Source organism: Melospiza melodia, chromosome 2, assembly GCF_035770615.1.
Source record: "Melospiza melodia melodia isolate bMelMel2 chromosome 2, bMelMel2.pri, whole genome shotgun sequence".
In the NCBI taxonomy this organism is placed as follows: Eukaryota; Metazoa; Chordata; class Aves; order Passeriformes; family Passerellidae; genus Melospiza; species Melospiza melodia.
In genome coordinates, this window is record NC_086195.1 from 15,374,797 (window position 1) to 15,387,934 (window position 13,138).

The following is a 13,138-nucleotide window of genomic DNA, read 5'->3' on the forward strand; positions in this document are numbered from 1 at the left end:
TAGCCAAGGATGGTCTCACATCTCTGTTGTGCCCACACATTCTCTTCTTCCCCACTTTGGCACAGGCTCACTCCAAGGGAAACAGGGCAGTGTCCCCACAGGAGATCTGTGCTTACAGAGCTCCAGCCCTTGATCCACAGCATGAATCATAAAAAAAAAAACAAAAACAAAAACACAAAAAACAAAACAAAACAAAAACAAAACAAAAAAAAAACCAAAAAAAACCCCCAAAAAACAAAACAAAACAAAAAAAACAACAACAACAAAAAAAAAAAACCCAAACAAAAAAAAAAAGCCAACCAAAAAACAACCCCCTTTTCATTCCAGGGACAATGGAGATGTTCAACCCAGAACACAAAAATCTACTACTCTGATCCAACAGTCTGCTCCTAAGGTGGTAAATATCTTGGTGTCCTGACAAGTAAGAGTTCACAACTATCCTTTAAGTTTGTTTTTTTTTTTTTATTTCTGTAGCTCTAGATCGATTTTACTCATGTAAGAAGGCTCTCTTAAAATTTGGCTTCAATCTTAAGTAAGAATACCTTGCAAAAAGGATTTCCTTAAGCTAATTGCAAGAAATGCTAACTGATTGTTAGTAATTTTTTTTTTTTACTTTTTTGAGAAACTTGTTTCCTTGTGTCACGAAGAGAAAGTAGTACATGAAATTACATGGGATGAGCCCACAGCTTTGAATTCAACTTCTTGTCTAAGTCAGCTCAGCAAACACAGCTCTATGTTTGTATCTGATCATTCAAAGGCAGCTGGATAGGATACTGGTCAAACGTCACTTCAGATGGGAAATGGACTCCGCAAAAGGACTTGGAATGGTGTGATCTCAGAATTTAAAAAGAGAGAATTTACTTTCTCTCCTACAATATCTGTGCACATGTCCTCTCAATCTTTCCTATTTCTCCCAGTATTTCTAACTCAAGGTTCCTTCTGTGCCTTTCCCACAAGTACTGCTGTTTTTGTGTCAGAGAAACCCATTTTCACTGTTGGATTGCTCCCTCCAGATTGTCTAAAGGGCTAAACCCATGACACCTTTTTCTATCTTCCAAGGAAAAGGGTTAGAGGGAATTGTGACTGCTTTCAATTCCAATTCTTTCATCAACCTTTTTACCTGCACATGTAAAAAACTATTTCAAACTGAAAATATGATGAGTATCTTCTACGTGCCTCTATGATCTCAAATGCCATAACTTAATTACTTAGTCACAGATCTATCTTTTACCAATTGCTTTTGGTCAGCCTTTCCCCATCAAATCCCACTGATCAGCTGATATGCACCATGGTCAGAAATGCTCCAAGTTACATGTAATCCATATAGTTGTGTTTAATCCTTACAGGGTCATTTTTAACCCAGGGCTTCACTAAGGCATTCAAGGCTCTGTCTGTGCTCATGTTTTCTTTCAAGCTTGAGCAATGATCACAGGAGGTACATTTATACCTGCGTCCATCTGTGACCGCAATGAAGTTACTGCAGACTAAAGAAATAAACCTACAAGAGTCTGAATGATGTAAAATAACTTTTGAAACCTGTCTCGATTTTGTGTACTCATCTATCCTGAATTAACTCCTCTCAGTTTCTTCAAAACTGTCTGTTAATGACTGTATAAAGTGATGTTTTCTCAGTCCTAAATTCTGGCAGCTTTCTTTACAATCCTTTCTGCCAATTTGTATAAGGTATATAGTGTATATAAAAGATTTCAGAACTCTCAGCTCTTACAGCAGACAGCAAGCATGCTTTGAAAACCAGGCTATATATATAAATTTCAAACTCATAGCACTTCAGCTTTTGCCAAGATTATGTAATGAAAGATTTTATTACTTAAATACTTGCAGAGGTTGACCTAGTGTAGATGACGATGTCAGCCTCACTAAATTTGCTAATTCTTTATGTCTCACACCTGAAAAAATGTCAGTGAAACTTAAAAATACAAGGAGACATTTTTTTCCACATCCGTTTCCACTGTGAAATGAAAGCATCAAAAGCTTACAGGATTCAGCCTGACAAGCATTTCGTACAGGTACACTATGGATAAAATAAATAATGGAAAAAGAAGTATATTTACTGGGAAGATCACTTAAAGAAATGTAGTATATTCTGGCTTAAGCTCTGGTAATAAGAACAGTAAGATATCAAAACCCACCTGAATGTGAAATAAATTAAACGAATTCATTATTCACCCTTAAAGAGATTATCTTCACTTCTAACTTTTAGAAACAAGCTGTGGGTTAACTTAATACTCACTAAAGCTCATTCACAACTTGAAATACAATTTAATACCCAAAATTTGGGTGCAGCTCTCAGACAAAGTTTACTCAAGCTTTTGACACTCTATACACCAGCCTTTTAAACTCATCATGTTTTCTGATGCCCTGATAACTTTTATCTGCTTTATTTACCATAAATAACACTAAAGATTCTCAGAAGAGACAATTGTATTTATGCTGAGAATTCAAAAGGAAACATTGCATTAATTCTCCTATAATTAGGCTATCTCCTGGCTCCTATGGGGAATAAAGCTGTATAAATTAAGCCACATTACTAACACAAACATAAATTATTTCATAGAAGCCTAGCAACCATCTCTCTCTCAAAAAACTGCCTTTTTAAAACATCACTCTTCTAATCATGGTTTACAAATAACAGCTGGGCCTGAGCCAGACAAACACAAACCCTTTCAAAGCTCCTGACCTGCTCACAAGTAGTTCCATAAACTCATTCAGTCATACCCAGTCTAGTTAGTTATCAAACTGCCACTGCATACAAAAAGCACAAAACACACAGCTCTAGACTTCTATGTGGTCTTTATAAACTTGGTTATGAGAAATCCAAGTGGTACTCACCACATGAAGAATTTTGTTCTCTGTTTCATATACTGTGCAATCCTGAAAAAGGAAAGCAGAAAAAGCAGGTTAAATTGGTCCAATCATTTTCCCTGCCTTTACTTACCCTTAAAGCAATTTGAAACAAATTGAAAAGTCTTTAGGATGAAACAAAGTATTTCAAAGACTTAGAAAGAATTGAAAGAAAGTGTGAAGCTACCACTTAAAGGAAATGAGATCCTGGTAAATGTTTCTATCTATTCACTAGCTCTAGTTGTTTCCTTCCTTGAGACAGAAAATACTCTTTGTACTTTACATGCTTTTGGCATGTACCAGCTAGTCACATGTCTACCACCCAAGCGCCTTCCAGCAGCCACCCCTGAGCATGGACAAAAATGACCACCTTCTAATGGTACCACTGGAAAACAGATACCAGCAACAGCTTAAGTGACTGAGATGAACAATTCTGGCTGAGCTGAACTGACATTTTTGCACACTGTTGAAGAAGGGAAGGAGAACCTTGGTGGAGAGGGAAGAGGAGTTGATTGTTTATAACACACCTTGACAAGAGGGAGGAGAAACATCTCACCCAAAGCTCACTCATTAAACCTGAGGCACACCCAGCCTGCTGGGACCCTGGGTACATCCTCAGTTCCTCATGCAGCATGTGAGGCAGCTTCCATAAGCAACACCAACAGAAGGGGGGCTGGGACTGCAAAGGTTTTTCTGACAGGCTAGAATCTCAGTGGATATAAGGAAATAAAATTCCCAAGGCAGAGAGCACACGGAATACAATCAATATTGGTGAAAGAACCACTCTTGAATTCATTCAGGTGCTGTAACTTTGTGGTAATTAGTGCAAGCTCTGTTTGGAACAGATGCTTTACATCCTATCTAACAAACCACATGCAAGATGTGACTAAGTTTTCATGTTTAAAGTCTCATTTTAAAATCAATTTATCTGGCTAGGAAACCAACATTTTTATATGCAACTCTTTCAAAAAAAGAACTTTTAATCCATTAAACACTTCCAGTGTTACTCAGGCAAGAAAAGCCAATGTGTCCTTAAGCTTTATATAAAGCCATGTATGCAGAAGTAGCATGTTGATTGGGAAGCATTTTCCCAATAACAGCTGTTGGCATTCAGGAAACATTTGCCAGTAAGTTTAGCCGGAAAGAAAATCTAACACATTTAATTATATGCAGACATCAATGAAGTATTTGCAATCTTAGTAGCAAAACACACATTTCATTGTTATATGTGGGAGGGCGTGTAACATTTTCAATCTGGATACATCTATTTTCTGCATGGTTACTTATGAATCATTTTGTAAAAATAGCAGGAAGAGATTGCAACATTTATATTGAAGAAAAAAGTGCTTTTAAGCAGACATAATTTCATTGGTAATAGGAAGAGTTTACTATAAGTTTAAACACAGTTTAAAGAGGATACTGTTTGAGAAGTGTCACTACTAAGAGAAGAAAGATTTAATTTCAAATGCTGTAGGAGTTTATTACAAACAAGAAAGCAGTGAATAACAGATAAATATTGCTAAATCCTTGAATTGAAAACTCCCCCACAATCATGAAGGAAAGTAAAGAAATATGCTTTCTTCTGGCAAACCAAGACTATATATAAAAAAATTAAAATGCTTCTGAATCCACAAAAGATAGCAAAACAAGTGGAAAACTTGTCAGGCTATGAATAGATTCACCCTGAATTTCCCTCCTCAACACACCATTCCCTACAAATCCAGGGTTTGAGTAAAAGAATTGCTAAGTAAGTCATCACATAGTAACAGCAGATTGTTGATATTACATGCAGGCAAGAGAAAGTTCAGTAAACCAAAAAAGACAGAAAGACTGGAGGACAGCAGATGCAATGCTTAGGTAAAAAAAAAAAAAATCCAAAATACACTTTGTCTATACATGAATGACACCCAACTAAACATAATGCAGGCATGAACTCTGGGAAATGTGCAAGAATGGCAAGAACTATGATGGCAATCCAGAGCAGCCCAGAAGTCTAGGACTCAAAGAAACTTTGGAAAAGGTCACCAAGCAGATCCCTCAGCTTGTTTCCACTTCCTGCAGCCATCCCTAGAGAGAAGGGCTGAGACTGCTTCTGAACAAGCCCAGCAGCAAAAGCCACACACCACTTTCTGTCACAGGGAACAGTTCTTTCCCTCTGCTGCTTTGTGCTTTGTCTTTAAGCAAGGGCTAAAGAGAACTGTGCCCACCCTCCACAAACACCCCTTGGGTTTACTGCTTATTACTGGGGGCTTCTACCATTTACAGTTATTGCTTTTTTATGCCCATTTCATTTCACCTAAAAGAGCTTAAAGCACTTGAGAACTATAAAAAGCCTCTAACTATGCAATTAGAAATAAATTTTTATTCTTAGTAGCAATACCACCCACACCTGGAGAATGTCTTTCTCTTCCATACAAGCCTATATCTTACTCCTTAAAGGTTTTCTTTAATATCTGTTTAACTAGAGTACCAAAATATTGCAATTAAGGTAAGAAACAGATCATATGCAAGTTTAACATCAACTTTTTTTCTACTTTAGAAAAGCAAGAACACGCACAAAAATCTGCAACCAAGCTTTACTCCTACACAAGCTAAAAATTTGCTATTCACTTAGTTAAACCAATACTGTGATTATCCCTGAACTGAAAGGCACAGTTACAGCAAGGAAGAGATGTATTACTTCTACCTGTTTATTCTCAGAACTTTGCATATATATTCACTGCCATACTGTAAGTATACCTAGGCTATGTGATCTTCTAACCAACCAAACAAAACTTCAGCTGAAACACTGTAAGGTTATTTTCTAATTATGGATTACTTTCGAAAACATTAATGACACACATTGTTAATAAAGCAAAAAAAGAAATTCTGTTGATTTACATTTCCTGAAGATATAGTCAAATACTGGCATTAGTAATTTAAGGGAGAAAAATAGCAGAGCATCATCCACAAGAAAAAGGAGAGATTTAAAAGGGAAATATGATGGAACAACTTTATGAGTAATATCCGATCTTCATGGTCACTCTTTCCAGCTCTGCCTCGTACACAAAAATGGCAAAAGGGACCTTTGTAATACAGCTGGAACTATCCTAAAAAAAGAGAAACAAGAGCTCCAATATGGAAGGAAAAAAAGAAAGCAATAAGGGAGGAAGATAAGAGCAGCAAGAACAAATCACACAAATCAAGGAGCAGGTTCTCCTCCATCTTCAATCCCAGTACAATTTCAAAACCTAATTTTAAGACTAGCAAGACCTACACCACACTGTAACTGAGAGGCATTGCTTTTTTCTTCCAGAAGTTCTGACCTTCACAACCTTCACATGGTCTCTACAAAAAAAAAAAAAAAAAATTATATCTGCACAGTTCCTACCATAATGTCATAAGGAATAATTGCTGAAGACGTTTATATTAAACCCACTGACTGGTGACAACACTGTAACATGTACACATTATTTTACCCATCACACCCCAGACACTGCTGGAACAAATCAGATGTGAGACCAACATATATAAAATACAAATATCTGTGGATTTTTTTTTCCAAAAGCAGTGTTTATGATGCTTTATATTTTCCTTTTTTGTTTCTTCTATCCTCAATATTACCACCTTCTTTTTAAACATTTGTCTTAGAATCTCACTGAAGTGGGGAATGGGATCAGCTGATTACACTACTACCTTCCTTATTCTTTGTTTTCTTTGCACCCACATTGATTAAGTCTCAACTGAACTCAAAATGTGAAGAACTGAGGTACAGACAACCTGCCAACTTACCCTACTGCTCCCATGTCCCACAGATAAAAAATGTTCATGCAGTTCTCCATTACTACAACTGTGGGATAAATATTCTGCAGAAAACATTTCTATTTTTGCATCTATATGATTTGGTTTACAAGTCCAAGTTGGCAACCTGTCAAATTACCTATTGCAATCACCTGTCAAACATTTCTCTCAGTATACTAGCAGGCTATAATCTTAAAACTTTCCATCATTATTACCACTACTACAACTATTATTATTATTCATGGTTTTGCCATGTATTCCAGGCAGCTGATGCACTGCACTCTTCGTGGCAGTCTTAAGTTCCTGTCAACTTCATACTTCAGAATAAATTATGCTAGTTCAGAAAAAGAAATATATACACAGAAATAGTTAATGGATTTTTTTTTAAAGGGAGGAATGCAGAAATATATGCATGAAATCTTTCACCAACATTTCAGCATTTCTAGTAAACCTTACATCAGAGCACTCAGAGATGGAGTGGACTCCTTTCATTATATTTGCTTGTTCAGCCGAATGCCTTAGTTGCTCATGTATATGTAGTCATCCTAATCTATTTTCTCCTATAAGGCAAGGCAAATTCCTAGGCAGAACTGATATAGAAGCAGACTACACAATTTTCAGGAACAAAATGTCAAAATTTTCAGGTAACACATTAATCCAAAAGTGCCCTTTGTATATTCATATGATAGTAGCATTGCCTAAAAAGGCAGGCTGTGTGATTGATTCAACTGGAGCAACTTGTGAAGAGCAAGAGCTTGCCATGAAATCATCAATTCTCTGGGTAGCTTTTATGATGCTTGTGGTGGAGCTTCTTCACTTATTTCTTAATTTCTTTTTCCCTGCAGTCCAACTGAATTTACAGGAAGCTAATTATGATTAACAAAGTGATTAAGCTTTTTAATATATGTTTATGTATGTTAATATTGCACTGTTTTTTCCAGTATGTGGCAGATGAAAACTGGTAGGTAAATGTGTTAGGAACACCATTTAAAAGCAGTAGTAAAATTACCTGGAAAATGCATGAGAAATCCCACTCATCTTCCATGTCTAGTTTCAAGGGGGCTAGATTTTACATATTGCTTAAAAACATGTCAAATGGAATTGTTGTCATCATTGTTTTTCAAGTCATGCAAAATATTCTAAGCTATGCAGCTCCAGTTTTCCATTTGTAACAAAAATAATGAATTACATGATTGCTTAAAAGGGGGTTCAGACTCTCATAAATCGCCAAACCTTTGGCATAAAACCCTCTTGAGCAATGTAGCCATTGGCTGGAATTAAATCAAAAAATCCTTTACATCCCTTTGCTTCTCAAATTGATTAAAACTGTAACTGAATACTTTAATAGCAGTGTAAGTCAAATGGATGATCTGTTGGTCTTGCTACTTAGCAACAATAAAAAATAATTAACTTGAGAATGCCCAGATCATAACTTCCAGCCCCTTCAGTCTCAGGAGTACAAAATAAGTTGTTCTGGCTCCAAGGTGCCTGTTTGAGAGTCACTGGGTCTAGGGAACTTATGCCATTGGCTCTAGAAGGGCTCATTTGGTTTGAAAATGAGCTGCCCAATTCAGCTAAAGCAAGAGAGCCACAGGACTGAGTTTTGCTGTTCATCACTGAAGGTCTTCACAAAAGTTCTCAACAATAATGATGACAAAGTCTAAAGCTTGGCCAACACATGAAGGTGGCAGAAGTTTCATAACCTTTAGTGTACTTCCATTCATTATTATCCTTACCACTTTTCTCACACAAAGACATAGGTACATAGTTTCCAAACAGGTAAAAGAGTAAGACAGGTTGAGTTAATTTAGACTTTCACTAATTAGAAAATACATTGAAAATATATCTAATTCAGCTGATGGCAGGAATAAACAATGACAGTTTTGAAACAGTAGACTTGAATGATATCCTGTAATGGTTTGGGCTGGAAGGGACCTTAAAGATCATCTAGTTCCTATACCACTGCCATGAGTAGGGATGCCCCTCACTAGACCAGGCTGCTCAGGGCCCCATTCAGCCTGGCCTTGAACACTGCCAGGGGTGGAGCATCCACAGCTCCTCTGGAAGACCTGTTCCAGTGCCTCACCTCCCTCACAGAGAAGAATTTCAACCCAATATCAAATCTAAAACTGGTCTCTTTCAGTTGAAAGCCACTGCCCCTTGTCCTGTCACTACACGCCCCTGTGAAAAGTCCCTCTCCAGCTCTTTTGTAGCCCCTTTGGGCACTGGAAGGATGCTTATAAAGGTCTCCCTGGAGCATTCTCTTCTCCAGGCTCAACAACTCACTTGGCCTGTCTTCCTAGCAAGAGGGACTCCATTCCTCTGATCATCTTTGTGATGTCCTCTGGAGTCATTCCAACAGATCCACATCCTTCTTATAGGGGGCATCAGAGCTGGATGCAGCACTGCAGGTGGGATCTCACCAGAATGGAGCAGAGTGGGGGAATCACCTCCCTCAATCTGCTTTTGAAGCAGCCCAGGCTATGGCTGCCTATGACAAAATGCTGTGTTCTGTAGAACATGATGATTAGAAAACTGATGGATATTATGGAATCCTGCTTAGACTGTGATTTACAGCTTGACTGGGTAATTACTGGAATAATAGAAAACAAACTGACAGATACACAGCTCCCTTCAACCCCCTTCTCCAACCCCCCTTTAAAAGTACAAGGAACAAAAAACCTTAAATGCCCCAAAAGCTACAGAAGCTAGTAAGCAGGTAACATTCCCCTCTGGCAACATGCTAAGAAATAAGAGCATGAAACAGTCAGCCACTTCCTGATGTGCTTTACCACATCTTATATTTTGAGGTCTGGCAGGTTGTTGGATACAAAAGGTATGGACCTTGACACTGAAAATTACAAATGTTTGGAACAGAGAGAAGGGGAAAGGAAATACTTTTCTGTCTCTTACTTAACTAAAATGCAATAGCAAGCTCCTCCAAGCTATACAACACTCACTGCTTGCACAGGTAACCCTTGGCTGCTGCCACAGGAAATGAATTTTTAAAATTACATAGACACTGTTAAAATTTGCGCTGTATTTCTAAGTAACATCCCAAAATATGCTATTTCCATTACTTTCTTTCCACTGGGCTGCTCAAAAATCTCCCATTATGGCTTCTTCAACTGCAACAGTCCCAGGGAGCTCTATCCTCAACTCTCCCCTTTTCTGCAACCTCTTCCCTATTGCTCAGCAGCCTCCTAAAATCATGCTGCTTTAATTATCATCTCTGTGTGGATGAGTCACAGATCTCTCAGCCCTTCTGTTCACAATCACAGTTCAGAATCTCCTTCTGGATATTTGCCACCAGCCCTTACACAGGATGCTGAAGAGCTGCAATCACGTTTCTTCCCAAACACTCCCTGTTCCCCCTTTCTTTCCCTATCTCTGTCAACAGCTCCACCACCTTATGTCCCACAAGCTCACAACCTGGGTGCCATTTTCAACTCCTCTTCGCTTCCCACACAAATCCTGTCGATTTTATTCCCTCTGCCGTTCAGAAATATTTGCTTTCTTTCTCATTTATGCTACAGTTATTCAATTCCTGCAGTTTCTTGCCACTGGATCTATAACATCCTCATTCTATTAGAATTAATTCCCTTCCCCTCCACACTAATGCCAGTAAACTCATCCGAACCTGCAGGACCCACTTTGTCCCTGCCCACTGGAAATGTGCATAAGAACTGAGAGAGGTGGGGAAAAGCAGAATGGTGAGCAGGCATCACAGTAAGAGGAGAAGGAAAAAATCTCTATTGGGAAAATACAATGCAACCTACTAAATAAATGCGTTAAAAAAGGACATCTCTTATGCAACCTACACACATGCTTCTAGAAGTCTAGAGCCTTTCCCTAAAAATGCAATAAACCTGCAGTACTCTAAGTTCATAACCCCTGTGTACAAACTAATAGCAATTACTCAGCTTACTGAGTACAAAGAATTGCTTTAATTTTATTTAAACAATCTGTGTGGAGTGGCACCTATCACCATAGCAACAGAATACTTCATGTAGAAATTTAATACAACTTACATAAATCACCCACAGACCAAGCAACTACTGGGAAAAATTGCTTGCTGGATTAAGAGAGATGCAATAGGTACACTAAGCTCTTTTATTCTATCTTTCTGAAGTAATTTTCCATTTCCAATTATTTCTCCTTTCTGTAAAAGACATCATGTTGCTTTCCTTAGGGATCTGGTCACATATTAATTCTTACTTTGCATGTAGAGAGTTACACCTCTTCCTTTTTTCTAAAATGAGCCAGCACACCATTCAGTCAGAAGCCACAGCCAGTATTTCAGCACCCAGTAAAATCACTGATACTTGCTCATATATCCTTCAGAATCCAAGTGCTTACATGGCCTAAGTCAAATTTCAGCTGCTCAGATGATTTCTCTACTTGGTGACATTCTCAGAGGCAAAAAAAAATCCACTGAAACTATTAACAGATGAGAGATAGGAACTGAGGAAAAAATTGTACATCCAAAGGAAAAAAAAAAAACCAAACTCAAAACACTTCCCACACCTCTAAATAAGCCTCATGCATCCAAAACTGTTTTATTATTGGCATGCACATAACTGCACAATGTATTGCAGTTCTTAAATTTTCAATGTCACTTCCAAGACAATTTAGAGGTAAATAACTTCTTAATTTTTCAGTTCTGCTTTTCTTCCAATAGTGTCATGGTAAATAATCCCAGTTTTAAAAATACAACTGCAGCAAATAATTGCATGTTTTATATTTTTATAGGTGGTTATTTTGCCAATAGAAAAAATTAAATTATTTGAACTGAAAAAAAGTACTAATATTTAGGTAGAGAGCACTCCAGACTCGGCTACAACTTCGAAGTTTCATATTGGATCATCTCAAATGTATGTATTTGTAATGGATTTAAGCAAACAAACACATTCATAGTCCTGAAATGAAGACAGACACTATACTGGCTCCTTGGCAACACATGGTTTCTGTAACTCACTGTACTGAACTGGATTGTGCTTCAGTGTACCTGGTTACAGAGAGTGCTCTGGCCCTGAGAAACGAGATCAGTGTCCAAAGTAATAAATGCAGAATCTCAGGCTTCACATCTACTGATATGACCAACACCACACATTAATCATGGAAGTTGCCATGTATAAAGAATTACGCAGTAAGAGTGGCATATCCTGCGTACCTCACTCAGATGGAGACTGTGATGCCACTCAGTGTGCACAGACACAGGGCCCACATCAGCCTTGTAAAGAAAGCTTTTGTTTAAAGGAAACATGAGATACAAAACCACATTTTCTCTCCTATGTACACTTTATCTCAGTTTTCACCAACTTTTCTGCAACTTTCTGCATGTGGTTCCATAGACTCTGACTCCTTCACTGTCACCCTGACTCACTCAACCTCCATTTCTTAGAAAAATTTAACAGCTGCATTGGTTTACCAACACATGCCCTGTGAAAAAGAATACTCTTTTTTCACAAAATATTCTGCTTTGTGTTTCACTCTTCCCTATGTTCAGATACTGTCAATCATTAATCCGGAAGAAAAGCAAGCAAACAAAAACCAAAAAGCCTAAAAATAACAAAAAAAGTCAATACCAACTCATTTTTGCTTTCTGGGCACTAAGTTTTTTCCCTATTAAGCAATCAAGTATTTTGGTGGGTTTTGGTTTTGGTTTGTTTTTTTTTCCTTCTATCCCCTATAAAAGAAAATTACTTTCTCTGAGAAGGGAAAAGAAAACAAATTCACCTTTACAGGGTGGCAGCTTCATAAGCTACTTTGAAAATGTCACATCACAGACATATACAGCAGTGCACAACTTCAGGAAGAAAACCCCATACCTCTTTACAGCACCTATCTCAAGGACAACTAATGAGTCATCAAATTAGCTCTAGTAGAGGTTCATCCCAATAGACTATTATTGACTTTTTAATCTTTCAGTTATTCCATGCCCAATTCCATTTCAAAAAGCACTTCAAAATTTACATCAAAAGAGAATATATATACAAGTAAACCATTTCAAGGGGAAAAAAACCTGTATAATCAAATAGCAGAAACACACTACCAGAATCAGAAAAAGGCATCAATGCTAAGTACCTCAGGCACTTTTTACATTACATTAAATTACATCTGAAATTTTCCATAAAAGTGTGCTTTAAAAGAAATAAGCTACTTTACTATGAAAAAGAGAAAAACATTGCTAAAGAGCATACATGAGCATACATTTAAACTACTTTGATATAGCTTCTTGTAAACAAACAACAGTTTCATGCTTCCCACAATCCTTTAGTTTCTATTTTTGACTATACATACATTATATGCAATACACATTAACTTTCAAAAGTGAAGAGAATAACTGCACAGATCAGTATGTATCCTGAAACACCACTACTGAGAGGTGCTTTGAAACCTATAGAACAGAAAATCTTGCATAAGAGCAGCACATGAAGGATACAAGATAAGTGAATTCCTGTCAGCATTACTGACAATGAGTTATAATACTCTC

General features: G+C 37.5%; 1 protein-coding gene across 7 annotated transcripts in view; it reads right to left on the minus strand.

Moving 5' to 3' along the window:
* The window catches only part of CNKSR2 (connector enhancer of kinase suppressor of Ras 2), a 206,348-nt gene that overhangs the window by 129,067 nt on the left and 64,143 nt on the right, over positions 1-13,138 (minus strand). For all 7 annotated transcript variants that reach the window (XM_063182554.1, XM_063182551.1, XM_063182546.1 and 4 more), the window contains exon 5: positions 2,851-2,892. In XM_063182554.1, coding sequence (XP_063038624.1) covers positions 2,851-2,892 — 42 coding nt within the window. The remainder of the gene's footprint in view (positions 1-2,850; positions 2,893-13,138) is intronic.